This window comes from Alligator mississippiensis, chromosome 12 (assembly GCF_030867095.1).
Source record: "Alligator mississippiensis isolate rAllMis1 chromosome 12, rAllMis1, whole genome shotgun sequence".
Taxonomy (NCBI): Eukaryota; Metazoa; Chordata; order Crocodylia; family Alligatoridae; genus Alligator; species Alligator mississippiensis.
The window spans coordinates 16064284-16091992 of record NC_081835.1 but is presented as its reverse complement, the minus strand read 5'-3'; the positions used below and the strand labels follow the sequence as shown (position 1 = coordinate 16091992).

At 38.3% G+C, this 27709-nt stretch overlaps 1 protein-coding gene across 2 annotated transcripts; it reads left to right on the top strand.

The window, feature by feature from the left end:
- Positions 1-7864: 7864 nt before the first annotated feature.
- Positions 7865-27471, top strand: CCDC174 (coiled-coil domain containing 174). 2 transcript variants are annotated; one of them, XM_006270799.4, is made up of 11 exons: positions 7865-7987; positions 11899-12003; positions 12821-12921; positions 13879-13937; positions 14905-15085; positions 18397-18492; positions 20029-20165; positions 20580-20674; positions 21555-21702; positions 22915-23064; positions 25512-27471. In XM_006270799.4, exons 1-11 carry the CDS (start codon positions 7946-7948, stop codon positions 25793-25795), a joined length of 1398 nt encoding a protein of 465 aa, XP_006270861.2. In that variant the 5' UTR covers positions 7865-7945; the 3' UTR covers positions 25796-27471. The 2 variants fall into 2 exon arrangements, with proteins under 2 accessions (XP_006270861.2, XP_006270860.2); XM_006270798.4 differs by having other exon boundaries at positions 22912-23064.
- The last annotated feature ends 238 nt before the right edge of the window (positions 27472-27709 follow it).

The following is a 27709-nucleotide window of genomic DNA, read 5'->3' as shown; positions in this document are numbered from 1 at the left end:
TTATTTTAGGGACTGATGTAACAGGGTTTAAACACCTGTGTCTATTAAAAACCAAATGACAAAAAACAAAGGCTTTGAAAGAAAGGTTTGAATTACGGCTCCATCAATGTGTTGAAGAGGCTGCCCTACTTTTCCCATTGCTACCCTGTGCTTGTAAGGCATTATAATGGTTATCCCTGCCTTTCTCTAGTGTTCCTTTCCAGTCTTACCTCTATCCTGTACTTTTTGCAAACAAAGAACAAAGGTTTTTCTCCACCTTGTATCCCAGCACAGGAGAACACAGAGAAAGACAAGTCTTGTCTCTTAGGATCTTGTAGACTTAGAGCTGGAATTGGAAATCCAGCTTTTTCACAGGGCTAGACATTGACATGTATAGCTCCATCCCTCCATGGTTGTAATACAGAAAAACACCTAATTTATGTGAAAGTTTGATTGGGAAGTATCCATACCAAATTCTGCTGCAGGGATGGAGCCAACTTCACATGCCCACAGCAAAAGCAACTGATGGCAGAAGAGAAGGAAGGTCTTCAAGAAACTAATTCCTTACAAGGCAGCCTTACCTTTAACCTCTTCTGCCAAAGCAGCAGCTGCTGACACTGGGAAAATAAAGGGAGAACAATAGGAGGGAGGCATTTTGATGACTTGGAGTGCTTACCAGGACATAAAAAATGCTTTAAATTTTTTATTAAATGGATGACACACCACACTCACAACGCGTGACTACTCATAAGAAGGGGAAACCTCACTAAGGCCCCCAATTCAGACAGGAACTCCATAGGTGTAATCCTGTTCAGGAATGACCGATCTAAATACTTAACTGTAAGCCTGTACCTGAATCCCCTCAATCCAAAGAGACTCACTGGCCCAAAAAATGTCAGTATGCCCCTAACCACCAACAAGCCTGCCAAAAATGATTTTTTTAATTAAAAAAAAAAAAAATGGGGACTGTCTGTAACAATCTGTAAGCAAAACATTACAGTACGCTAATGCTATTCCCCTTACAGTTTGTCATAAGATGTAGTATTATTTCCTATGGAAGCCATGCCCTTTTAAACTATTACTTTCAACCTGCATTTCACCAATGGAAAAAATAACCCTTTCTTCTTTAGGGTCTTCCTGCATGAAAGTCTCTCTCTCTCTTTCTAGTTAGATAGTATACATGTAGTTAAGAAAAAGAGAATGTAACTACTGCTTACACATTGCATTTAACTAAGTGCATTATAAAATACATGCATAACTAGTCTGGTGCTATACTGTTTTGCTAACTGTATTTTAAGACCCCTCATTTCAGTTTAGCACTGAAGTGGAGAGTGGCAACATTTTTTTTTTTTTTTGCATCCAAGGAAACGAGTTGTAAAAAGCTAGAGTTATTAGGAGAGCAGCATTGTCTGACCCTAGGCCAAGAGAATTTAACAGGCACTTCTCTCCTAGAGCGATTACAGATGCACACGTGCGCACCATTTCTGCAGCGGTCTTTTGACTTTCTGCCCGTAATAAGACAAAAGGGAAAAAAACAGTAATGTGCACTCACTTTCTCCCCTCCACATGCATCTGTGGATGAGGTTTACCATCAGTTTAATACAGTCATCTTAGAAAGTATATTTATGAAAGGACCTTTCATCCTGTCTCACCTAACTGGCAGCAGACCCTTAGTTCTCACCTGTGAAGACCTGGCTTTTCTTTCCTAGAGAAAGATTCCCTTACATGAGGGATCTCAAAGCCAGAAATCAGAGTTCCTGATTCTAGTTATTAACCAGAAGGAAAAACTTGTAGGACTTCACGTGTAAGCAGGAAGAGAAGATGCAGAGACTTCCTTTGACGTTTTCTGGACCTCATTTCTTACTTTATAACCCGATTCCTCCTCCTCTGCTCTCCCTTCATAAGGATTGCAGTCTATGCAGACAAAAGTAAATATATGCAAGAGTAACTCTGCTTCCATTAAAAACCCCCAACCAACAGCCTCCCAAAGACCTAAGTTCAGTATCAAGACCCAAAGACCACGTTATTAAGCTATCTTTCGTCTTTAAAGACTACCTTAATGTAGCCTCAAGTGTACAAGTGACGTGGAACAAATCAAAGACCACATCCAGTTTTAACGATGTGTAGTGAGTAATGACTGGCAATGATTTGGCAGCTCTGCATTGGTAGACTTTAATCTACTGCTAAGATATGAATATTCTACTACAGGATTTACTTGGCAAATAATCTCATTTTGTGTCATGATTCTACTTTCATACACAAGACTTTGTAAATTCTTTAAAAAAAAAAAAACAAAGAAAGGAATTGAACTGTGGTTGCCTGTGGTTGTATAAAGAGATTTAATCTGTACAAGGCAAGAAAACTTATGCGTCATGTTTTAAAAGGTGTGTGTTCACATAGCACAAATTGCTTCTTATGATAACCTTTACGAGTAATGAAAAAAGCCTGGAAAATGTCATGAGGAATTTCTCTCTCACCTCAAGGAAATGCGGATGAGTTCATTAGATCAAATGGCTAGGGAAGTGTTGGAGGGAGACAGTGAGTCAGACCAGATTTGTTCCCCTTCTACCCTCCAAAGTGCTTGCTCGTTACTTGCCCATATGTTGAATTTGATGTGTCATTTTGTACCAAAGATGCAAAACCAAATAGGCAAGTTTCATTGTGCTCTGAGGCTTTATTAATCTTAGGGAGTACAGTAAGAAGCATCAAATTATAACTTGTTCCTGCCTTATCTTTATGGTTAAAGGAATGAACACACCCAATACACACACCTTTGCATTTAGCCCATACCGAAATGGTTCAGTAATGCTTCCGCATCCTGCCCGATGTGGAATCCTACAGGATGCTCCGCTCCTCATCCCCCACTGACTCTCCCCCCCCCCCCCCCCTTTTAAAATCTCCTTTTATACAATCCATCACCATCTTCCTCAGAACTAATAAACAAGTTTCTGTGTTGATGCAGCTATATGGAAGTAAACACAATTAGGCCTCTTTTATGCTAAAATGAACAGCATACTAATGAGACGTACTGAATCAATTATTCCCCAGGGTTTCAGGGCTATCAACAGTCTTGGATTAGAAAAGCTAGTTTATTTAGCTGTCACACATTTCCGATAAGAAATTCTACTTCAAGCAGAAGACTGCAACTCTACATTGCAGGGGGAGAAAGGACCTAGCATTACTTTACCTCCCTCCTCCTTTCCTCTAAATCAATTTGATTCGTCTGGCTGGGCTTCATGCAAGTTGAAAAACTGTTCTCATTCTAGCTTCCCTTCTTCCTCCACCCCAGTCCCCCCCATCCTCAACTGTCTCCAGTATACGTGCAATTTATACAAGGATACTAAACAAGAAAACAGCCCCCACAGGTTAGAGCCGGTATCAAGCCTTGTTGATGAAACCATATGTGCAAGAACATGTCAGTTCTTGGGTGTAGGTAGAAGAATGTGGGACTGACATTTATGAAGTGCTTTTCAAATACCCATCTCAGTGCACACTGCAGAACAATGAATCACACCCCTAGGGCAAAGGGACAGTATACAGACCATTCCTGCAACCACTGCGTGCATGATAACTCCATGCAAGTTCTCTTTACTGCCTGTAGGTCTCTCTGGCATTAATTGAGGGAGGCACTGGAAGATAAAGGTCAGCTCATAGCTTGATTCCATAAATTATACAGTAGCAAACAGGAAATTGATTGATGGGCTCCACATCACATTTCAGAGATGTCAAACCAAAGATCTTACCGGCTGTGGCGTTCAAGATCCCAATTCACTTTGTATTTATTTATTTTTCCAAGAATTAAACCTGAACTCTGGAACTCAAGGATGGGGAAAAAAAATGACATTTTAATTTTTTCCTGAGGTTCAAATGGATTAGGCATTTTTTCCTTGTCTTCCTTATCCTAAGCCCTTCGTGTAGGATTGCTTCTTCCATATAATGCCAGTTATGGATCTGAAACTACAACCTGGGAGAAACACTTTCATAGTTGGATGCAGGGAGGAATGCAGGTTTTGTATTCTCTGTCAAAACTGCTAGCTAGAGGATCAGACAATGCAACCTGCATAGACGGTGCTGGTAAAACAGACCCCCCCCAAATCCACCAGCAAATAAACTGAAGTTATTGAACAAATTTCATATCAACCAACAGTTTTCCAACAGTGGACATAACATTTATTTAGCACCAAGATATTGAAAGTGCTTTACAAGACCTAGTCGAAAAAGATTCTGCTCCAGAATAGCATGGACAAGGACAACAGAAATAAAGAGGAATGAGAGTCATAAATAAAAAGGTCAATTTGTAGACTCTGAGGAGAGCAGGGGCTTCCAGCCCAGAAAGAGTTTGTTCTAGGCAAAGAGGAAAAAAAATGAGAGTGAAAAAGAAGAGAAGGTGACAAGGAAGATGCCTCCAAGCCTAACAGCACATTTGGGAGCAATGTGATCAGCATCATATCTAGCCACCTTTGACTCCCTGACCCAAATCAGTAAGTACCCAGTTACTTGAAGAAAACTCTGACCTGAACTCGGACCTCCAGAACCAGTGAAGACATGGCATCTGCTCTGTCGCCACACTCCACAACAAGAGATCAGGCGTATGGCCAGCGGTAGAAATGAAAGTTAAATATTAAGCAAGAACAGAGCTACAGGAGGCCCAAAGGAGCTTTGAGTTGATGCACACAGGTGACGGTAGCTAGCAGAGGCATTTAAACAAGGCTTCTGAATGATCATTTTAGCAGAGATTACGCTGCAGATGAAAGAGACAGGAAGGTTATAAAGAGGTTACTAAACAGAGACCTGAATGGATTTGAAGCTGCTCAAATGTTTTTATTTCCTCATAGATCAGAAGACCTAAAGAGGCTAAGCTATCCAAATAGCTACCCATTATTGTACTTTGAGCCAGATATTCCGTGCTTCAATCTTAGAATCTCAAAAGCATGAAAGTAGGGAGGTGACCACAATAGTCTGCAGACCCAATTTTGGGAAGAAAAAAAAAATTCAAGTGTATTAGCATAATTTTTCATTTTCAGTTAAGGAAAGGGATAAGGCATGGCACTTAGTTGTTGGATTACTTGTCTTTTAACAACAATTCTGTGTTACGGCATATAAGTTGCTTCGTTTGTGTGACTGTGAGTACGAACTTACATGCACAAATCTGGGAGCCACGAATCATGGCTTCTTTGTGAGAAAGGCACTGCACTGTGAGACTGGAACAGAGGAGACTGGAAGAAAGGTTGAGGTTTTCACTCCCCCTCGCCCCAAAATGACATGGGAAGATTAGTAGTTCATTCATTTTCTACATCAGAACCCACACTCGATTTAGATTTGGGGCAATTTATCTTTGCTACCATGACTGAGGGTTGCACATTAGAATACACATTTCCCCAGATAGATTAGCACCTGGAGTGACTTGTAGTGGTAAGATCCTACTGAAGAGCATGGCTGTTCCTCTTTCACCACCCCATTCTTTGTCCCATTTTCCAGCCATATGCACTTATCCTTCCTGATTGCAGCTGATACAGGCATAAGGTTTACTGTCTATCTTCAACTCCCATCTTCTACACCCAGTTCTCTTTTAATCAGCCCTAATCAAGTCCAGCCAGCAATACTCAATTCATTTTATATTCCAGTAATTTGTTCTTCTAGATTCCATGGTCAGTCCTTTACACCTTGGAACATGGAAACATTATTTGTAAATTCCTAAGTATTTAAACAGGAAGATTTGAGATTTCCTATCTGTAAGTGTCTCTAAATATGCTTACCTTAGTTACAGGCCTGAAGCAAATTCCCAGCTTCCAAAACTTGTATTGTATGCTAGAAGGTTAAGGTTTAGATGCAATTGTTATGTTGCCTGTCATACACCACACCCCCATTCTAGTATATTCCATTTTAATATAAACAGATGTCTATTTTCCTTTTATAACACTGGGCTGAATTGCTAATCCTTTTACGCATACTAAGGATGAACCACCACCATTTATAGTCCTAGGTCTTCACTGGGAATAAAAGGGGAATAATGAAAAAGGAATAATGAACGACAACAATGAAAAGGAATTAGAGTGTACTGTAGCCTGCAGGAAATCAACTTTCTTCTTCCTGACGTTACTCAAAAGGTCTCGGGCGACTTTGTGGGGAGAGCAAAGTACAGCATTTATTAGGTATAGTAGTAGAGTGAACGCTACTACTCCCTCTGGGCTGATCCCTAGCGAATACAAGTGTTATCACCTCCTTGTGATAGACTTGGCTTTTCCACATTTGGTTTTAGTGTCAGACAAAAAGCAGCTGTCATAGGATCAAAATCGCATTTTTAATCCTCACCTCCAAAAGACATGAGGGCTTTATGCCAATAGTTAAACTACAACCTCTTCAGCCTCTGCAAGAGAAGGTTGAGAGGCGACCTTGTGGCTCTCTATAAATTCATCATGGGGGTGCAGAAGGGAATTGGTGAGGCTCTACTCATCAATGCGCCCCTGGGGGTCACAAGAAATAATGGCCACAAGCTAGCAGAGAGCAGATTTAGATTGGACATTAGGAGGAACTTCTTCACAGTTAGAGTGGCCAAAATCTGGAACGGGCTCCCAAGAGAAGTGGTGCTCTCCCCTACCCTGGGGGTCTTCAAGAGGAGATCAGATAGGCATCTGGCTGGGGTCATCTGAACCCAGCACTCTTTCCTGCCTATGCAGGGGGTCGGACTCAGTGATCTATTGAGGTCTCTTCTGACCCTAACATCTATGAATCATCATATAAATTCAATTAAAAAGTAACCATTGCCACAGGCAAACAGACTTAAACTACACAAAATGCAATGTTATAAAAAGAACTACTTCTCATCTCCTACCATCTGTAAGGTGCAATAAGCATTCCTTCAGCAATCCCCAAAACTGTAAGTATTCAAACCCATTTTGCATCAACTTACCACTCACTCATCACTGTGCCTTCATAGCATTCAAATGATCCAGGTTGCACTCTTGGGCCAACTTTTCAAATTACTGGCTGGATCTTTAGAAATACTGAGCAGCCCTTAAATTCCAACAGACAGATGGTGGGTCAGACACTACCACCAGAACCAACCACAGCAGACTAGACCTCATTATAAGTGATACACAAACACACAAGGCAAACCTATAGACCACCCTACGGCTATTTGAACTCATGTTCCCTAGAAGTCAGGTCTCACTCAAGAGAATGAGCATCTGTAACTTGGCAAGATGAAACCGAAGAAACATAGGAGGCAATTGGAAGAATAATTAAAAACAATTTAAAGCAATGAAAAACAATGAAAAAGTAAAATGGTTAACAGCGATCAACAACGAGAAACAATCAAAAAGAACCAAAGCAATTAAATGATGAGAATCTGTGAATGACCCAAACCGGTTAAAATAATCAAGAGTTATAAATAAGTAAAATGAGTCTCAATTCGACACAGCTAGAATGATCAACATCACCAGTCATTCACATCATTAAAATAATTCGCAATTAGAAATCATGGGAATAATGCACTCTTAGAAACAATTCAAAGCAAGCAAAGTACAAGAAACGTAACCATTAAAATAACTGGCAACTAGGAATAAGTTAAAACAATATATATAATGAACAATTAAACTATTTAAATGAATTCACCGTCTAAAATAAACAGTGATTAAATAATCTAGAGATAATGAAGCAATCCCAAGGGAAAGCAGCGCAAGACTTGGAGCAGAGGAGCCCCGCCCCTACCCTCTCCCCTCACTGACCCCACCAACATGGCGCAGAGCAAGCCCCGCCCCTACATTCTCCCCCGCGCTGACCTCACCAACATGGCGCAGGGCGAGCTCCGCCTCGCTTTACGGCGTCGCAAAAGGACCCCTCCCCGGCGGCTGTGGCCTCTCCGCCGCTTGCCTAGTGCTGCGCTTTACGGCAACGCCGCAAAATGCCAGCAAGATGGCGATGAGCGGCGGTTCCCGGTGACGGTTGAGGAGCCGGTTCCCGCGCCATGGACCGCAGGAAGAAGCCGCTGGATGTGACGGCTGCCTCGGTGAGCCACGGGGCCGGCGGGTCACGTCCCTCCCCCCTTTGTCCTGTAAAAGCAGGACAAAGATGCCCTCCTGGTGCAGGCCCAAGGGGTGTTTCAAAACCACGCAGCTCTTAAGTGACGTGTTTTGGTCACCCGTGGAATGGGAAAGACCGCGTTTACTCAAATACAAGACGAGGTTTCCTCCTCCAATCAGCAGCCCCTCCTCTTGCATCGGCGGATGAGGAAACCTCATTGCCCGTCATTAAACTGCTGCCAAAAGTCGGTCACGCTCTGTCATGGCGGCCGGCCGAGAAGTGGATCCTGTGCAGCCAGCGCTGAGCGTGACCATAAGACACAGCCCACGTCGGGCAGACGTGCTGTTGGGACGTACGTGTGTGTGTGTGCACGTGCACACCAAAAAAGACTTAGATGCTGATGGGAACCTGTGAAAAAGATTTTTTTGTAAAAAAAAATTTTAAGGAAAATTTTTCACGTGCCAAACCAAATCAAATCCAAATTCGTGAGTTATTTAAGAACCGTGTGTGGCCCTGCCAGCAGCAAACATCCTCCACCCCCGCCTCGGGCTTCAGATGTTTCCAAATCATTTGGCGGGCATCCTACGTGTAGGCCCAGGCCCAGAGGCGTGGGGTTCGGATGCCCCTACGGCCGCAGGGGCAAGCTAGGGAGCAGTTTCCCGGCTCCGTGAAGTCAGTGTAAAGCCAAGATCTTCCCACTGGAAACAACAGTGGGACGGTAGCTATACGTTAACTTTCTGGCATGGGTTAGTACCTGGGAAGAGGTTTTTTGTTTGTTTTTTTTTAAATTAAAATGTATTTCTATATATATAGAGAGAGCTATACATATACATTCTCTGTCATAAGCTTTCTGCCACACGTCCTAAAACTGTATTAAGAAACCCACGCTTCTGGTTATAATAAACGCGCCTGCGCCTCTGCGCATCCACCCTCACCTACCCACATCGCAGTCCCTTAGTCCAAGCCCCAATTTGGGGTTTACAATTCTCAGTTCATTCAGTGTCGCTGTCACTTCCGCTGCTGCTGACCCTGTTGTAGTCCTTCTCGCTGTCTCCGGGTCCAGTTGCATCTCTGTCCTCTTTGTTCTCTGTTTACTTCCCCTCCTAACCTATGCCAGAACGGTGGATAGGTTAGTTTGGCCCATCTGAGTAAGGTATGTGGTAGTGCCTATTAAGTGCAGTCCCCTGCAGCGCCAGCTCTTTTTCAAGTCATGCTGAGCCATTACACTGCAGACATTTTGACTTCCTCTTCACTCCCACAGCTGAGCTGCACCTTTCTGTCCTATTTCCAATGAGTCTTGTTTCTTCACCAGCCTCTGATGTCTGGCTAACATTGCCAAATGGGGCCCCAAACAGTTCACCCAGAATCCCTCTGTCCCTCCCTCTCTCAGCCAGTTGCGTATGATTAGCGTGGCCCTGCTCGCTGTGAGGTTGCTCAGCATCTCAGGACCCATGACATAACCATCCAGTTCTAGTCATGAGTCAGGGACTAAATAGCACGTGGATTCTTTGTGGCGGGTGCCTGGAGTATGTATGCACATACTGAGCAGTGCTGAGTTATGGGGTCACCATGGCATGAAATCCTGTTGACACTGCTGGGGCCCAGCCCAATGAACTATATGGTAAATCATGAGCCTTTTGGCATTGGACTAATATGATGCATAATTATCACAAATTTATAAAATTTCCTATATATAGAATCTGATTATTGGGGGGGGTCATCTTACATTCAAGTAAATATGGTAATATCAACAGGACTTTTATAATCGGTCATCTTATATTCAAGGAAATATGGTAATACCTACAGGAGTTTTATGTTCATGTTTGCAAGAAAAGCACTCTATAAACAATGAAAAAGGAGTTAACGTTTTTTATGAAGACTAACTTTAGCTAGGACTATTTCTTGAAAGGAGTTATCATCCAGTTAAGAATTTGTAGGGTTAAAAACATTATGATTTGTTGTGGCCTTTCTGAGTTCTTTGCAGCAGAAGAATTACTCTAGTATTTTTCCATAGTAAAAAATGACTGAAAATTAAGAGCAGGCACTTGTCTGCTGGGTGCCTCAAATCTGATAAGGGGTGATTTGAATCTAAACAAGTTGAGAGCCTCTGCTCAAGGAGCAACAAGCTGCCCTTTCCACCCTACCAAATGCTCACAAAATTACACAGTGCTTTCACTGGTTTAAAAATAGCGTGTGCATCTTGGTGCTTTTTCTCCAAAGATTTCAACGTATTGCCTGTAAGGTGAAATGCTGCTATGCTGTGACACAGTATATACCTTACTCCACAAACACAGTGCTGAATTTGCTCGTGTTTCTGAACTGGAATTAAGGTTTTGTGTTTGACTGTGAAAGGGAGACCTGAGTAGATTCCCTGACCTGCAGGAGGCAGCAGGAAATTTTGTGTGAAGAAGCAGTTTCTTATTGAAAATATTCTCTCTGGATGTAAGGGCATGTCTGCATGATGGCCTGTAGCTTGATATTCCCTTGCTTTTAATCAGTTGAAGTGAGATAGTGCTATCAAAAACTGTTTTTGGTTTTGAAATATCGCTACAGGGCAGTGGTTGTACTTGGTAGCTGTGTTGGTCTGAGACAAAAAGACATGCAAAAAACTAGAACTCTTGGTTCCAAAATGATACCTTTTATTAGACCAACTGGAAAATGGCAAGAAAATTGTCCTTTTGGAACCAAGAGTTATAGTTTTTTTCATGTCTGCAGAGCAGTGGCGCTTTTATAAATCCCAGATATGGAAGTAGTAAAAAACTTCATTGAGAGGCCACCCAGATTGCACAAAATAGATAAACAGTAAAAATGTCACCTTACTTCAGGTTAAGTTAAGTACTTCTAGCTTACATATCTTGTATTGCTCTCACTAACAACTTTATTAATAAAAATCAACAGAGCATTGTTTTTCCATCTTCACTCCCCTTCTCAGCATAGTATAACAATTGCATTGTAACAATGAGCAATAGGAATAAATAAAATTGTATACAAAGCCTTTGATGGTGAATTTGTGGGACAGCACTTTAAACAGTTCAGGAAAATCTAGGTTGGTTAGTGTTGTTTTGTATCATGATAATGATTATGCTTTGAACAGTGGGTCGGGGGATCAACTAAATGACCTCCTGAGCTCCCTTCCGGCCCCCTTTTTTTTTCCTCTGTGACATTATGTGAGGTAGCTAAATGCTAAAATTTGTGACGCATTTTAATATCAAACATTTTCCACTTACCTGGTTAAGGTACATGTTACCAGTGTGTTTTCTACAGGACTGGCAGGCAAGAAAACATGATCAAGAACACTCCTAAAGGGTACTTAAAGATCACGCACCCTTTTAATGAAGTTTCTGAATAGCACATGGGATGGCAAAATAATGCCAAGTGGGAGTTTTATGTTAATGTTTATAGGAAAAGCAACTAAAAATAGTGTGCAAAGAGTTAGATTTTTTATAAAGACTAACCTCAATCAGTTAAGACTCTTCCTTGAAAAGGAATTGTCATCAAATTTTCATACAGGTTAGTCTTTAAATTAAACCAAGCAGGTATTTTATTACTATATATTCTCTGTTTTTGTTGGTCTTCGGAGGCTGTTAATAGCTTTGTATAAAATGATACCTCTTCTGTCCCTGCAAATTTCCTGTCATGGAGTGAAGGATCAGTAATATAGCAACTGTCTATAAATATCTTTTTAAACCACCTATTGTGCATTGTGTTTTATGTCATTATTTTGGTTTACTGAACTCTAGATACTGCTGTAAATTTTTAAATGTTAAATTCCTGGTCCACATTTCCATGGCAGAAATGCAATCGATTTTGTTATAGCTCCACAGTCTTGCTTTTTCACTAGGAATTTCCTTTTATTTTCCTTTGGTAACTTCTGTTGTTTTTATTTCTGCGAGGTAGTTGGTAGACTTGAAGGCTGAACTCTTCCGAAAGCAAGAAGAATTCAGGAAAGAAAAACTATTGAAAGATGCTGGAGTTCCTGTAAAACCCAAAACAACAAATAAGGTAGAAATAAGTCATGATGAGTGAATCTTTATTGTTATTCTTTTTACTTAACAAAATGGAAAAAACAAGGCATTAGACAATCAAAAGAACATGTCAATACAGTATTTCAGTTCAATTGTAAACTCTTGATGGTGGTCTTCACTGAATTTCTATCATCCTCTTTCTGTTTGAGGTTTTCGCACAAAGTCTAAAACTGTCCTCTCATTCCTTGTGCATCATATTTTACTACACATTCTGCAGATGGTCAAGTGATACAACCCTGAAAAAATAGTCCCATAAAAATTGTGTGTTGTGTTACTTATTGATGCCATTACTAATTGTATCTGGAAAGATCAATGAAATATTTTTGTTGACCATATTTGCTTGGAAACTTTTTTTTAATATTCACTGATACCTTTATATCAGTACTTATCTTGTTTTCACAAAGCCATGTTTAGTCTTTGGAAGTTTCTTGAAAATTTTCACTACTAAAAGCCATAAAAGCGGTTTTTGGATTGGATGAAATTTATTTTAAAACAGTTATAAATAAATACCATAGTATCTCCATGGACATTACTATTCAGTCTCCAGATGTTTAAATAAAATAAAAACAATGTGATTCTCTTTACTGGCTTTCCTCTCCTGAGTTGTTATATTGCATGTAATTCAGTGTGCTGTTCAGACCTACCTGCTGCATTCATCAGCACAGGAGATGGATCATTAAATTTAAAATGGTTAGACTAATAGTTATCTGCAGCTTTTTTTCTCTTTACAGATTGATTTTTCTTCAATAACCACACATAGTTGAAATCTAATTTTAAAAACTCATGTCCCACAGAAACCAAGCATCTGGAACAAACAGAACACAGGGGTTTCAGGACGAGCTGAGAAAGATGCTGAGCAGAAGATTGAAGAGCAGCAAACATTAGATAAAGCGAGGTGACTTTTAGGCATTATAAGAGATGCAATATATGCAAAATGTACAAAATGTTTAACAGTTGCAGGGAGAGGATATTGTAAATAGTAGTGTGCAGGTAAAAGGAGAAGCAAGTAATTTGTTTTTATAGGGATGCAATTAGTTCATTTCTTATGTAATGTCTTACTTCAGGCTACTTTAGAAAATATCTATATTTAAATATTTATATCTGTCAAAATGTGATGAGGTCTTGATTTTTTTCTTGTGTGTCAGGAGAGGCATAGGCACAAAACAACATCAGAATTCTATACATCAAAGACCAATCATCAGCCTAAGTTAGCTCTACAGTATAACACCGAGTTAAAATATAATTGATAATCTCAATTTTTTGGCAATGATTCTTATATATTAGAAGTTCTGTTTCTTAGAAGCATTCAGAGAAAGGCTTCTAGTACCCTAATCAGAACCTGCTTAGGTTTCTGAGGGTAGTCATATCCAGTGTCTATTCCAAATCATGTTTTCTGGAAAGCATCTCTTTTTGTGGTGGGTATTCAATATCTCATTGCTAGAAAAGAATTGCTTTGTTCAAGATGTTCCTATCTCTTTGATAACTGCAGTAATGTTGCTACAGATGTTTCATGATACTGACTATATAATCAGATATCTATACATGTCAAGAAATTGCAGTTAAGTTTAAAGGAAAATTTGTCTTTTGTTTACCTGCCAAGAATAGATTTCAGGGTTCTGCATTTTCCTCCAGCTATAGTTAGTAGTCTCTCTGGCACTTAATGCAGCACAAGGATGGTAGGGGGCACAGCAGGAAAAACTCAGAGCCTTTGGTTAAAAGGGCTTCAAAGACAAGTATCAAATGTATTTCAGCATTTGCTTATTCCGTTGCAGTCTAAGTGGTGATAAACTATTCTTTTTGGGGTGTATTTGAAATCTGTCATACTGAAATGTTAACAACATTTTCTTTTCAGGCAGAAACTAGAAGAAAAAGCAAAACTATATGAGAAGATGACTAAAGGAGACTTTCCAGGTGAACAAAACAAGCGTGAAACCAGCATTTGGGTTTTGGGGTTTTTTTAGGTTTTGTTGTTTTTTGTTTGTTTTTTTTTAAATCTTGCTTTTTATTTTGTTAGGCTACAAAATTGGCCTTAACCACCTGGTAGTTGACAGCTGTTCAGCTCTGAAATACATTACTTCTGTTAATCAATAAACATTTGCTTTTGAACGAAACAAGCCTTTTTAGAGATACTTGACACAGGTTATATTGCAAAGAAAGAAAAATAGATTATTACATTCTGAAGGGTATTCTGCTGTAATGGAGAACTGTGGGTTCATTATGCTTTGTCATTGGGAGAGAGGTGTATTCTGGATTCGTAATAGTTTACCGTTCTTGGGTTTTCTATCTGAAAAGTTTCTAATTGTGGAGGAAGAGACTTATATGAATGCTCTTCATGTAGCCAATTCTATAGGACAGTTTTTTAATACCCATTTTGGAAACTACACGAATGACTAAAGGATCCTGCTGCAGGTTTATTTAGCTGTTTCATATAGACTACGTATTTCTTAAATAATTTTTTCTCCCTTCAAATTAGTTATCTTAATATCAGTTTTTCTAAACTGAAAGAAAAGGTTCATTCTGATGGTTTTATTTTATATGTTGTAAATGAGCATTGAAACTATTGATTAGCACAACCAATGCTCATAGAGAAACGGTTTTTGCGAAGAGAGTGTGTGGGTATTTATCTGTGAATTTTTCTGTATGGTACAAAGATGATTTATTACTTTAAACAAAGTTGCTTTCAGAAATGCAGCTCATCAGTAAGGAGTCAGGTTATATTTCTGAGTTTGCTTGGCACTAGATGAGATTAAAGTATTATCTGATAGCATAGTCAAGGGCATTTGCAGCTGGAGAGCTGATTGTGGCTATTTCATATTGATTTCTTGTTCAGTTCTGTTCTTTTGATGCCTGCTATCTAAGAATTGATTTTCTGCCCTAGATGAAGAAACTGAGAATTTGTACCTTGTGGATTTCACTCAGAAGATCATAGACAATCAGAGAGAGGTACAGGATCTATGTAGGAGTGAAGCTTCTAGAAAGACATTAGAAAAGGAGGAAGATGAAGAAGAAAAACTACCTGAAATGGAAATACCACCTCCACAGGACCCCAGTGAAGAATGGTTGGTAATATACAATGGGCAGAACCATTGAAACAAGTCTGTTTTTTATTTCTTAGCAATCTCACAGGGTGGGCAATCTGTTTTACAGTTGTTTTGGCTGATATAATGTCCTTTCACCACAAGCAGCATTCTTTTACATCGATTTTTCTATGTTGTAGGAAGGACACGATATGGGATAGCTTATTTCCATATAGTTTAATCTGTTCGGTTTTGAATATCTGTAAACTTGCAGTTCAGTTTTACTTAACTGCTGTTTTCATCTCTTTTCTTTTATCAAAACTGAGCAAGGTGATACTGTTTACACTGAATTCCTCAAATTCATGTTTTCTGTGGCATATAAAATAATACAATTGTTACTGATTCTTAGGGAGTTCAGATGAAGTCTTCCATTACACAGATCAGATGATATCAGCTGGGCCTTTTCCTAAGTCAGAGTTAAATTTTAAAAGCCAGAGATGGAATGTTTGTATATCAGTCCTGTTTTGTAGGTCTGTTGCCGAAGCAGCTATTTGAAAACCCAGTAGCTTTCTTGGATTCTTGTTTTATCTCTGTTCAGATCACTTCAGTAGATGAAATAATAAAGTAGGTAACCCACCAGTTATTCCCTTTAAATTCAGTTATCAGTATGAGAGAAGAATGTCACAGTATAGAATGCACTATTTATTTGCCTTCCAGTACATTCCTGTAGTGTCCCTGAGGCTCTCGCTAGGATTGATTTGTTCATTGCAGCTAGACTTGGGAATTTTTTGAGTTATAATATGTATTGAAGGCTAAGTTGTAACAGAATCAACAGTTATTACCTAGTACTTAAAATCATTCTGATTTCAAACATAGCCTTTTTAGACTGAAAAATGAAAAATCTTACTTCTTCCAAAAAATTACCCAGCATTTCGTTTTTCAAATCGCCAATAAATTTCCACGTAAAATTTCCTTCCTCAACTAGGATTTCTAAATTGATAACACATGATAAGAGTTTGAGTCAGTTCATATAACTGACATATTTTGTTCAGGGAAATATGCTATAAAATAATAATTGTATTAAAGAAGTCCACTTACTTTTCTGGTGAATTTAGGGCAGTTCTAAATGTGATTATTGATAGAGACTGTTTTTGTGTTTTTTGCAACACCCTCTTTATTCTTTGAAATAGCTATTTTTTCTTGATGACATGGGGCTGTCCAAAACAGCAATAATTTTGGCTACATGGCACTACGCTTTGTATAGATTTTCTTCAGTTATAGGACAAGTATGGTTTCTGACCCTCCCTTACATTTAAATTCTAGAATTTCAAGCTAACCATATTGCTAACACTTCTGTAGCTGTTTCAGGCAGATGATAATCTCCTGCTAAAGATACTGGAAATAATTATGAAGCCTCTCTGTCTAGATAGTCCTGTCCATTCACAAAGAAAAGTGTTAATGGAGTTGGAGGTTTTATTATTAGGAATCAGCTTAAAACAGCAATAACCAGTTTGCAAAAATGGCATCAAGTTTTGTAATTTACTGGGTTAAGATAGGGAATGTCCTCTAATCTCTCTCACCATGTGCAATGGGAGGTGGAGCTAACAGAGGGCAAAGAACTAAAAAGCTGTAAAATACCATGCAAAAATCCAGAACTCTTGGTTCAGAGATGATACCTTTTAGTAGACCAACTGAGAGAGTCGCAAAAAAATGATCTTTTCCTGCAAGTTAATAATAAGATTTTTTTTTTGCAATTCTCCCAGTTGGTCTAATAAAAGGTATCATCTCTGAATCAAGAGTTCTGGATTTTTGCATTTCTTCTTGTCTTAGACCAACACAGCTACCAAATACATCCGTAAAATACCATGTAAGTCAGAGATGAAACTATCAGGCTATTTTGTGCTCTGATCACATTTAATTTTCAGAAACATGAGCCAATGTATTCCACTCTCTGTATTCTTTTTCAACATGTATCTGTACCACCTCAATAAAAGGAGGAGGGCAAATCTAATTACTGTCTTGATAAGCATTTTGGAGCAGTAATTGCCTCTCTTCTTACTTTTGTACAGTATCCAGCACAATGGCACCCCCATCTTCAAAAGGCCTTAGACAATGCCATATTTACTGTTCTCTAACCATAATAAATAGTGGGTCTGGCTGGAATTTTTTTTTCTGCTATCATTGTTTGTTAGTCACGTTGCTGTGCAGAATAGAGGATGTTTTGTTTTTTCCCATGCTTCTGGGCTTTGCTGGTTACGACATGGCATGGGGAAGGATTTTTTCCCCTCCTTGTGCTACAGGAGTCAGGGGTGTGTATTGGCTTCCTCAAGATGCACTGGGTGTTGAGTGCAGCTGGCATGGTCCTCTTCCTTGGATTGCTCAAGTGTATTTTAACAAAGTACTTCTGTCCTTGAAGCAGCAGGACATTGGCAGTGCCCTCTTCCCCCTGTTTACCTGTGTCAGGTTAGGGTATTAGCACTTTGGGGGATTGTGCATGGGAGTTGTGCAAGAGAATTGTTCGTGTAATTTTAAGAAAAAGGTAGGCATATGTTTGCATAGGATGATTTAGATGGGCATGATTCCTGAGCAGGTCCTGGGACCCCTACTAACCCTGCTTTCCTGTGATCCTGTGAAGGCACAAGTGTTTCAAAGTTAGCCTTAGGGATCATATTGCATTCTGGATCAGCAGTACTTTGTCAGCTGTGACTTGAATTTTCAAAACTTGGATGATTGGGACACTTGGTCCACTAATGCTGCCAAGTTCTTTAGCATCAATAACTACTTCTGTTTATCTGATTCTATAAATGGAGCATTCACTATGATAAAGAGCTTTGCATAAAGCCATCTCTTTTAGAGTTTCAAAGGAACATTTTGCTATCATTTTACACAGCCTTTGTTCAACTGAGATAAAAATCACTTGAAATCCTTAGTAAATGAGCCTTAGACTGATAATTGAAATATACTGTAGCAATTTAAATTTGTCAGAAGTCAATGTTGCATCATTATTTTCTCCACAGGAAGCAAATACTGTGTTCATAATTTTATTTTGACTTGGAGCTATGTGATATTGTAACTTTTTAAAGAGTTTTTAAACTATTTTGTGTCTGAGACAGGCGACAGGCTGAGCATGAGATGGAGTACAATATATAAATACAATAAATCTGTCATGGCCTCTCTTAAAAATGCATACTTTTATCCTGTTTCTATCGACTGTTATGCTGGAGGTAAACATAAGACACTGAGAGGGTGAATATTCTTGGGAAAGTACTAAACTTTTTATCTACTGGATAAGAGTTCTATAAATCTCAGGATATAAAACTCCATTTATAAAATTCTTTTCCCTTTAATTTCAGGGTCGATTATGTGGATTCCTTAGGCCGATCTAGACGCTGTATGAAGAAGGATTTGCCAGATCTGCTTAAAATGGATAAAGAGCTTCAGGGGAAAAGGTGTGGCTTTAGTGGCAATATTTTCTCCTACGATATTTTACAAACTGCTTTTACCTTAGTGTAAATCCAAAATTCCTCTATGTCATAAAAATATCTGCATTTATATTGATAGCAGTAGAATTTGATCCTGTTCATGTTTAAAACAAACAGTGTGCATTATTGTTGGTTTATTATTAAACTGTTACAATCTTTTTATGAAGTTTTGGGGAAAAGGTAGCTCATTTTATCAAAACTTTCCATTTGAAACACAAGCAGTAGTCCAAAGTTTGTTTTATTTTGCTCCAGCAATTGATCCTTTAAGAGATAGGCATGTGCATACAGTGTCATCTTGTTTTTAAATTGCAGCATTGGCTCCTGTATTTTACCATAAAACAAACATCTAAAAAAAGTAAGTTAGTGACCTGACAGATACTTGATTTATTTTTCAACTGTGGTCCTTTTTCTGATGAAATTTAATTTATTGAACTGTGAACAGTCCCTCCAAATTTTTTCCAGCCTGAATGGTCTGATTACAAGGTTTTTTAGGAAGCCAAATACAGGGTGACATTCCAAATGAATTTGTTAGAGCTCCATTTGTTTGTTTTGGTCATTACATCTATTCTGATAAAACTGTAATGGCAGAGCTGAGAATTATATTGGAAAGAAATTTAGAGTCTCCATGATCAAAGCTTTATTGTAGTTGAAGTGTAAGTTCCTGTTTCTCTCATTTGAGGATTCTTCAGCATGATATTTATCATTTAAAAATAAAATGAGAAATATAAATGCTTTGTTTGCTCGTGATTTGCCAGCAGGCTTTGCTTTAGCTAGGTTATGGGACAAAGAACTGTTTCTTCTCTCCAAGGGAAAACCAAAAGGTAAGGTATTTTCCACTTCAGCTCTTGATCTCTTCTATGCAAGATATAAATTCACTGCCAGTACATTATTGTTTTCAATTTACTTCATTCTCTGATGTTAAGTCTAAAATGTTGCTGCTCAGTCTTGTATCAGCTTCACAACAGATGCCAAGAAAAGTGTGGTTTGTGGTGGATATTCTGTTGAGCTTCATCTTCGCCTTGCATTTTGAATTAATAGTGACTTCACAAAGCCTGTGGAAATGGTACCATCTTAAAGGATCTTTTTTTTTTAGAATACTGTGTCAGAGGGGAGTATAGCAGTCCTTATTCTAAACTGCATTAATTTGTATATTTCATTCATCATTGTAATGGCACAAGTTTATCTATGTGCCTAGCTCTGCATGTTCTAGCTTCAAAACCGGAAGCAGTATAGCAGCTTCATATTAATGCCTGCATACTGCAGCACTAATATAGTCACATTGCTTCTGGTTCCAAAACTAACTGATATTTTTGTCCAGTGCTATGTAGACTGTGGCATGAGCCAGAAGTTCCACAGTGCTCTCAGCTCAGCACTACATTTATGCTGTGGAGGCATACCTTCATTTTCTTCCAGTAGTGCCCTACATAGCCCATGCTTCTGGTGTTCATTTCCACAGAACCCACAGTTTATATTCTGTAATCCATATCCTGCTTTCTTTATTAGACAAGATACTGACGAGAAGAGTCTGCTCTCTGAAGACATGAGAAGAGAAATTCAGCGGCAGCAGTGGGAAAAAGAGGAAGAGGAGGCCCTAAAGAAACCTATGGGACCCATACATTATGAAGATATTCGTGAAAATGGCATGTATTTATTTTATATGGTTTATCTTCACTGTATGATTTCTGGAAGAAGTATGATTTATCTCAAAGCATAAAAAAGTATTCCCATAGATATAAATTCTCACCTCTGTTAAACAATGATTCTGTGCAATTCCCAGAGAGAGAGAATGGATTCTTCTATTAATTGGAGAAATAAATCGGGAAAATCATTTAATCTCTTAGGGAAAGGTGGTAGGATGCTTCATCACATTTAAAACTAGACTGGACAAAAATGTGTGTTTATTATTAGGAATAGGTCTGAATCACAAGCAAGACAGAAAACACAATGGCCTAGCAGGTTTCTTCCTACTAAAGTATACCACGGTGAATTGTGGGCTGTGATGATTGTTAACTCTGATAAAATATAACCTTGTTGTAACTCCTCCTTCCTTTCAGAGGCCAGGCAGCTTGGTGTTGGTTATTTTTCCTTTTCTCGTGATAAGGAACTAAGAAACAAGCAAATGGAGACATTGGATATGCTAAGAGAACAGGTACGGGGTTAAAAGTAGGTCTTGGCATAATCGTATTTTGATTCGGCTACAGGACTCCTAGGTACTACAGTCATACAAATAATAAATGACTTGTACTTGTGGAACCTTGTTTTGAGTACAACGTTGTAAATGTGTTTAGGCTCAGAATTGTTCACTCATGACTTGTGATAACTAAACAGCAAAATATTTGGGGACATTTTTTCAAAGGAGGTAGCCTGAAGGTTTGCATTAAAAAAAATGCTCATTTACTGTAGCTTTTCTAGTGAATGTTTACATAGATTTCAAAATTGCCACTTGCAAGCAGTCATGATAAATATACCCTCAGGGAAGTTGGCTCTGAAAGTTGAGGAACTTGATCACATTTTGTATTAGTCTAAGCATAAAATATGTAAAGAAGTGCTTATTGCATCAACTTTGGGAAGCAGTTGTAGGTGGAAGAGGTATAGATAAATGCATTAAAGGAAATTTTACATCCTAAACCAAAGAACTTACTGGTTTTGGCTTTTTCAGCCATGAGTTGGGGATAGATGTAGCCTCGGCGAAAAATCCTATTTTTAGCTTCTGAATTTTTCAACTAAGATGTGAAATAAGTACTTTTACAGGGAAAGTGTGATAGAGATAAGAACTCCTTGAAAGCAGACACATCCAATTTGTTATAGTTAACTAGTTCACTGAGCTACCTTCACCATTTGAAATTAGTGGTACAGGTCCTGTGTCTGGTAGAATTTGCAAGACTGCATTCGAAGACTGGGATGGATTTTTCCTTATTAGGATAATGTAGCTGATAATCTGTTTGCTTCGGGCACTGTTGAGGGAAATGCACAATTGATTGTAATCAAGCCTGAGAATTAATTAATGAATATCTTCTGTTGTCATTAAGACTCAAGAACAAAGAACAAAACGTGAACATGTAAAAGAAAAACGAAAGGCAGTTTTGGAATCAAGACTGTCTAAGCTTCGAGCAAGGAAGATGAAGAGATTAAAAGAGGAGGGAATAGAGGAAAATGAAATCCAACTGGAAGGTGGAGGTACAAACTTTTGCAAGTCTTTTTTTCTTTGTTTTTTTTAAACACGCTTTTTGCTTATGGGGGGAAAATAAGTTGTTTAGGCTGAATTTTGCTAATTGTATTTATCAGTATTATATATTCTGCATATATTAAACTGTGGGACTATGAAAAAATTAACAGGTCAAATGATTACACACAGATGTAAAAATGGACAGTCACTTTGCTGGGTTCACCTGACCCCAGCTGTTTTTTCTGCTTGGTGCAGGGGGCTGGACCTGATGATCTTCCAAGGTCCCTTCCAGCCTTACAATCTATGAATCTTGTTAAAACAGGGGTTTTTTTATGCATAGGATAGCGAGTGATGTACTTTGTCTATTATAGTACCAGCAGCAATCATGCCTGCCAGCAAGAATTAAGCAGGTTGTTTAAAGTTAGAGTAGCAGGCATTTTAATAGTTGTTTTAAGATGGGATGGTACAAAGAAGTACATCTCATTTTAGTTGTAGAACTGTCTTGTGAGAGAGGCCAGATTCCGTATACTCATACAAATAAGACAAGTGCAAGTGGTGGTAAGGGGCCGGATTTTGTCTTCTAATGACAATGTACAACTATCAGAGGCCAGAGTTTTGTTGTAACGTCATAACTATGACTCATTTCTTCAACAAGAACCAGCTCTGCTATGTGACTTTTTTTGTATGAGGATGTACAAATGGATGCATGGCCCAATTAATACCCCATCACAGTGCTGAACCAGTAATTAACTGAAGAGTGTTTTGAAAATACAAGTAGTATATCTGTGTTAAGTCTTATTATTATGAAAAGGAATAAGAATACTACTAATATTTTTTATGATTAGTGACTGGGGAAATATGCTAATGTTTTAATTTTACCTATTTTCCCATCTTCAGTATATATAGCTCGACCAATTCCTGCTTCAATTATTAGGCAACACATCTTCAGCTGCCTTTCAGTATCACTGAAACCTAATGAAGTGTCTCTTGATACATTTGTTTCTTGATTATCTGGCTTATTCCTTATCACTTGTGAACTAGTATGCAGTAATTAAAAAGCTTCCATCTTCCCAGTCAGATGCATTTTGTTCTAATTAGAGAACTGCTGTAGACTTCATTAATGTAAACAGCTATTACGCTTGTATGCATCCTGTGATGTTTGTATCTAAACTCATGCCATGTCAACAACAAACTTATTCCCTCTCTCTCCTAAACAAAAGCAGATGAAGTAGTTGGTCCAGTACCAGCTGAGCCAGAAGCCACCATGGCTGCAAGAGTTGCTTCAGAAAGTAGGAAAGTAGAGGTTATCATTCAGGAGAGAAAAGATACCAAGCCAGGTGTGCCATATGTTCGCGAGTGGGATAAAGGCAAAGGTAAGAAAACTAGCTTATGAACTTTAACGTGGGATAGGAAGCAATGCTATTTAAGTAATAGAATGAGCCCAATTCTTAGTTATGCTTGGTGATAAGCAGCAATGGGGCTGAGAAGTAAAGGAAACTATTTTCTTTTCCCCCTTTCTTTCTGGTGCCCGTTACCATGATTAACCACCTTGGCTATGACCTGAGCAGGTGGTGTAACATTCTGTAAGATTATCCTCTGCTTGCATTCATGGGAGGTCCATGAAATTGTAAACAGTATGATTTTTTTTGTCTGTACTTATTTTGTAGTATATTGCTGTGCTATATGAGGGGTCACATGTGTAACACGAGTCTCACTTTGAAATGCATGAATAGATTCTGTATTGCATCAAATAATGTAAACAGAATCTATGGAGACAGATGGAGTTTGAGAACAGACAAAAGGCAATGAGGAAACATTGAGTGGGTGGAAAAGGTAGGCATTGTCAGGTAGGTCTCTGAAGAAGGGGATTCTCAATTTGAGGTAAATACAAGCAAGAATCTATTGATCTATTTTGTGCATAGTAAGTAGTACATTTGGATCTAAAGTGAGGGCTTTGTCTGAATTACAGGCACAGCAGGGCCCTGAGACATCCATCTGCTATTGTAGTAGAGATAATTGCAATACAAAAGGTGCTATATATAAGGCAGACCCAAAAAAGTTAAAAGCTTGGAGATCCAAAGTTCTGTGAAGGACAATAGAGTGCATCAGAATATTTGGGATCTGTTCAAGAACATCGTAAGATAGATGGAATCAGTACTAGCTGTGATAGCTGATAAAAGCACATAGGATAGTAAAATCAAACCTGAGACAATACATGCGTTGGGGATGCTGTACTTGATTAAGTTCATTAATCAGTAAATTGTAAAGATACTAGGCATAGTACCAGACATGATTGATCCCTAGAAAGGTATGTAGAATGATACAATGCTAACTGGGTACAGTAGTCATAAAGGTTAATTATAAAGATCATTAATCACCAAGTAGCAGTATGCAATGATGCATGCCTGACATTAGCGCTTATAATGCATAAAAGGAATAGACTAGGAATGTACTTTGGATTTGTGTTCAACCCTGCACTAACTCTGGTGTCAGCCAGTCTGATGATCCCCTAGCTGGTAGCATGAATAAAGGCTATACTAAATATATATTCATTGAATAGCTGCCATTTGCATATCTGAAATGTGTTGCAGTAGGACCTAACAGGTCTATATACATAATTTCTAGCCTTATATTAAAACTAAAACTTGAAATAAGTTTACAGTCTATGATTTGTAACCACTTTAGCACCAGCACCTTAAACAATGTGATAGATGCAACTCCCTGCTCTACTGATGTACTTTTTTTTATTAGTGCTTAATATTTTTATTGTTAGCATAACAATAAACAATTTTTATTGGGGATCTGTTTGCTGAATATGCACACAGGATTTTTGTCCCAGGAATATGTAAAATCCATCAATTTCTACATGCCAGTTGAAATGGGTTTTGAGGAAGAAATCATAGCTGTTTTAAAGAGACACTCAAAACACTGAATTTTAGTTGAAATCTATTTAGTTTTATAAATATGATAAAGTTGAGTTATTGCAACACAACACTTCATAGCTATTTTTAATGAGAAAATTGACATTGAAATTAAGGTGTCTACCACTTTTGCTGACATTAACAACTGATACAACTGATCCAAGACCACCAGAGGGCATAGTACATTTTAAGAATAACTACTTTGACATGATTGTCTTCTTTTAATACTTTCAAAATCTTAGGGCACCTATACATGAGCACAGAGGCTGCTCTGACATGCTGCAATTACTCTATTAATTGAGCCTACTGGAACATGGCAATTACTGCGCTCCAGCAACCTCCTGCATCTCGTGTATCAGTGTCCCTGTGCTTAAAAATGGCAGCAGGCGTGCTTGAACTGAAGCTCATCAAACGAGTTTCAGTTCAAGTGCCCTGCCACCATTTTTAAGTACAGGGACACTTGTACATGAGACACAGTGGCACTTTAGAGAGTGGCTCTTGCTGCCGCTCTAATTAAAGCGCTGTCCCTCCCACCTCCAGAGCATATCTAAAAATGCCCCTAGTGCTTTACACTTGGGCTAGCCCTTTACTATTAGCAACTTTCTATAAACCAGTGACCAGATTATTTAAAAACTATATCTTTTTAAAATTAAAATTGTGAATGGTGAAAGTTTTTTAATGCTTTTAAAAGTTATTTTGATTTCTTGAGTTTAGATGAAATTCAGCCTATCATTGTAAATAAGTAGAAAGCTGTTTTACAAGTGACTTTAAGCAACTCAGTTTTCCTTTGCTACTAAACTGTGAAAGGAGGGGATACCTTCCTAGGAAGGAAACATAAATCATCGTTGTACAGTAAAACTTGGATACAGATTACCATGTTTTTTTCTGTATCTTAACAGATTTTACTTCCGGACTATGGTCAAGGAGACAGTCTGCTCTTAGAGATGAACGAGATCCAGAGTTTGCACCACCTTCTAATTACTTTTGGGGCCAAAAGCCTGCCAGCAACCAAAAAAGCCAGAGTTGGAACAGGCCTGAACCCTCTCATGAGAAATTGGAACCGGAATCGGCACCGAACCAGCAGTTTCCATCAACACAGACTTACTACAACAGCCCCCCAAATCAGCAGCCACTTTACCAAAGTCTAGATGACATGCTGTCTTATTACAAGCAAGTGACTTGAGCTTATTTATAGCATAAGGAAGAATCTTAACTTAAATAATTGAAATATAATTGTGTTATAAGCATTCATCTATTGTTCTTTCCAGACCTTGGGGAGATTGGTTTTCATAATAATGAAATCTCTCATATGAACCAAGGCTATTAGAACTGTCACAACACACAGCCACATATTTGCTTCCTCAGGGCTGTACTTCCAACTGTATTAAAAACCCATGGTTTGGTGGCAGTATTTATTTGATACAACAATCATTCTTTGTGTTTTTTGCTATTTCTGTACATTTATGTCTTGGTTTTAAAATCATGAATAGAGATGATATTCTCTCCAGATAAATTTTAATTCTTTTGGTGAGATTTTTTATTTTATTTCCTCAAAGGGCCATTGGTGGAAGAGCTTATGTAAACTGAAAATCAAGTTGAGTGATGATATGATCAAGTACTTTAAAAAAAGTTAAAATGATCACCTTTATTTGTCAGCCAAAACTTCTGGGATTAAATTTAAACTTTATATTTTCTATAAGAAACATGCATCTACCTATTTTCATATTTGGACATCACTGGGTAAGATAGTACTCACTTCTCCATCCCTAAATAATTATGTGGAGTTGTTCACATTGTCATAGTGCCTCCTGCTTTCAAAAGATTTGCTTACATCTTGTAATTGTATAAAACATTCAAAGTTTGAGTGACACTGTGTAAATTAATAAATAATGCCTACATATTTACAAGAAGGTTGGACCAAGTACGACATGATGATGGCTTAGATGTGACAGTTTGCAAAGTACCATTTTTCTTGTTAGGTGCATTTGTGTCATTACTTCAACCCACTTACTAACAGGGTGGCATTACTTTTATATGCTACCCTACTGTCATACTTGCAGAATGAAGGTACAAATTACAGTACTATGCTCCAAATAGCTAGACAGCAGGGGGCATGGATTTGTTATTTAGAAAATTTAAGCTCTGATTTAAAAAAAGCAGTTGGGATATAATCTGTGTATGACTCTTCCAGATTGATAATATTTATATGGGTAGGTCAAAATGGCAAACTAAATTCGGTATCAAAATAATAAGCTCTGTAGAAGCCACAAAAGTGTGCATGAAGAGCTGCTGATATTTTGTTCTTTTAAGATCATGCAGCATCCTAGGATTTTGGAGTGTTTTGGGAGGTTGGTAAGCAGCACAGAGGACTAAACTGACTTGTGCAAGGTCATTCAGCAGGTGTGGCAGTGTGTGGAAGACATTCTGTTCCCAGATTCAATCTGTTTACTGTGTTAAATTTTTCTCTCAACCCCTAGAAGCACTAACCCTGAGCATAGTCATTTAGAAGTCTAGATTTTCTATAAAAGTTATTTGTGGAGTATAGAGCTCTGAAAAAACTTTAGTTTTATGTACCTGTTAAAAAAAAGATTCAGCATTTGTGAAAAAGTGCAAAAGCAGGAAAATCTATATTGTGCACAGTTTAGCTTTCCATCTTTTGAGTTATTTGGAATGCAAGTGATTTTGTAGCAAAAACTTCTCCAACATAACAAATTGTTTGAGCTCTTGCATCTGTCCTCAAACTTTTACAGAAAAGGTCATCTTAAGTATCAAAACAAAATGGTATGACTATGCCTGTTTTATTAAAAATCTCACATCATTTAGCCAGTTCACTTATCATAAAGCAAGAGAAAAATGCTCTGTCTGACTGTTCTTACTGATCTAAAAAACTCATTTAATATAGTCATTGTCGGCAACAACACAAAACTGGATATTTCCTCTGCACGGTCTCTGATAAATGAGTCAAGATTATTCCCACCAGATGGCAGTCTAATACTTGCATCTTTTCCAGTAAGAGCCCAATGTATGGGCACTTAATATTCAGTTTTGTTTCTAGTAGCAGTGAAGTTACTTGTATGTTTCTCCAAAGCATTGGTGA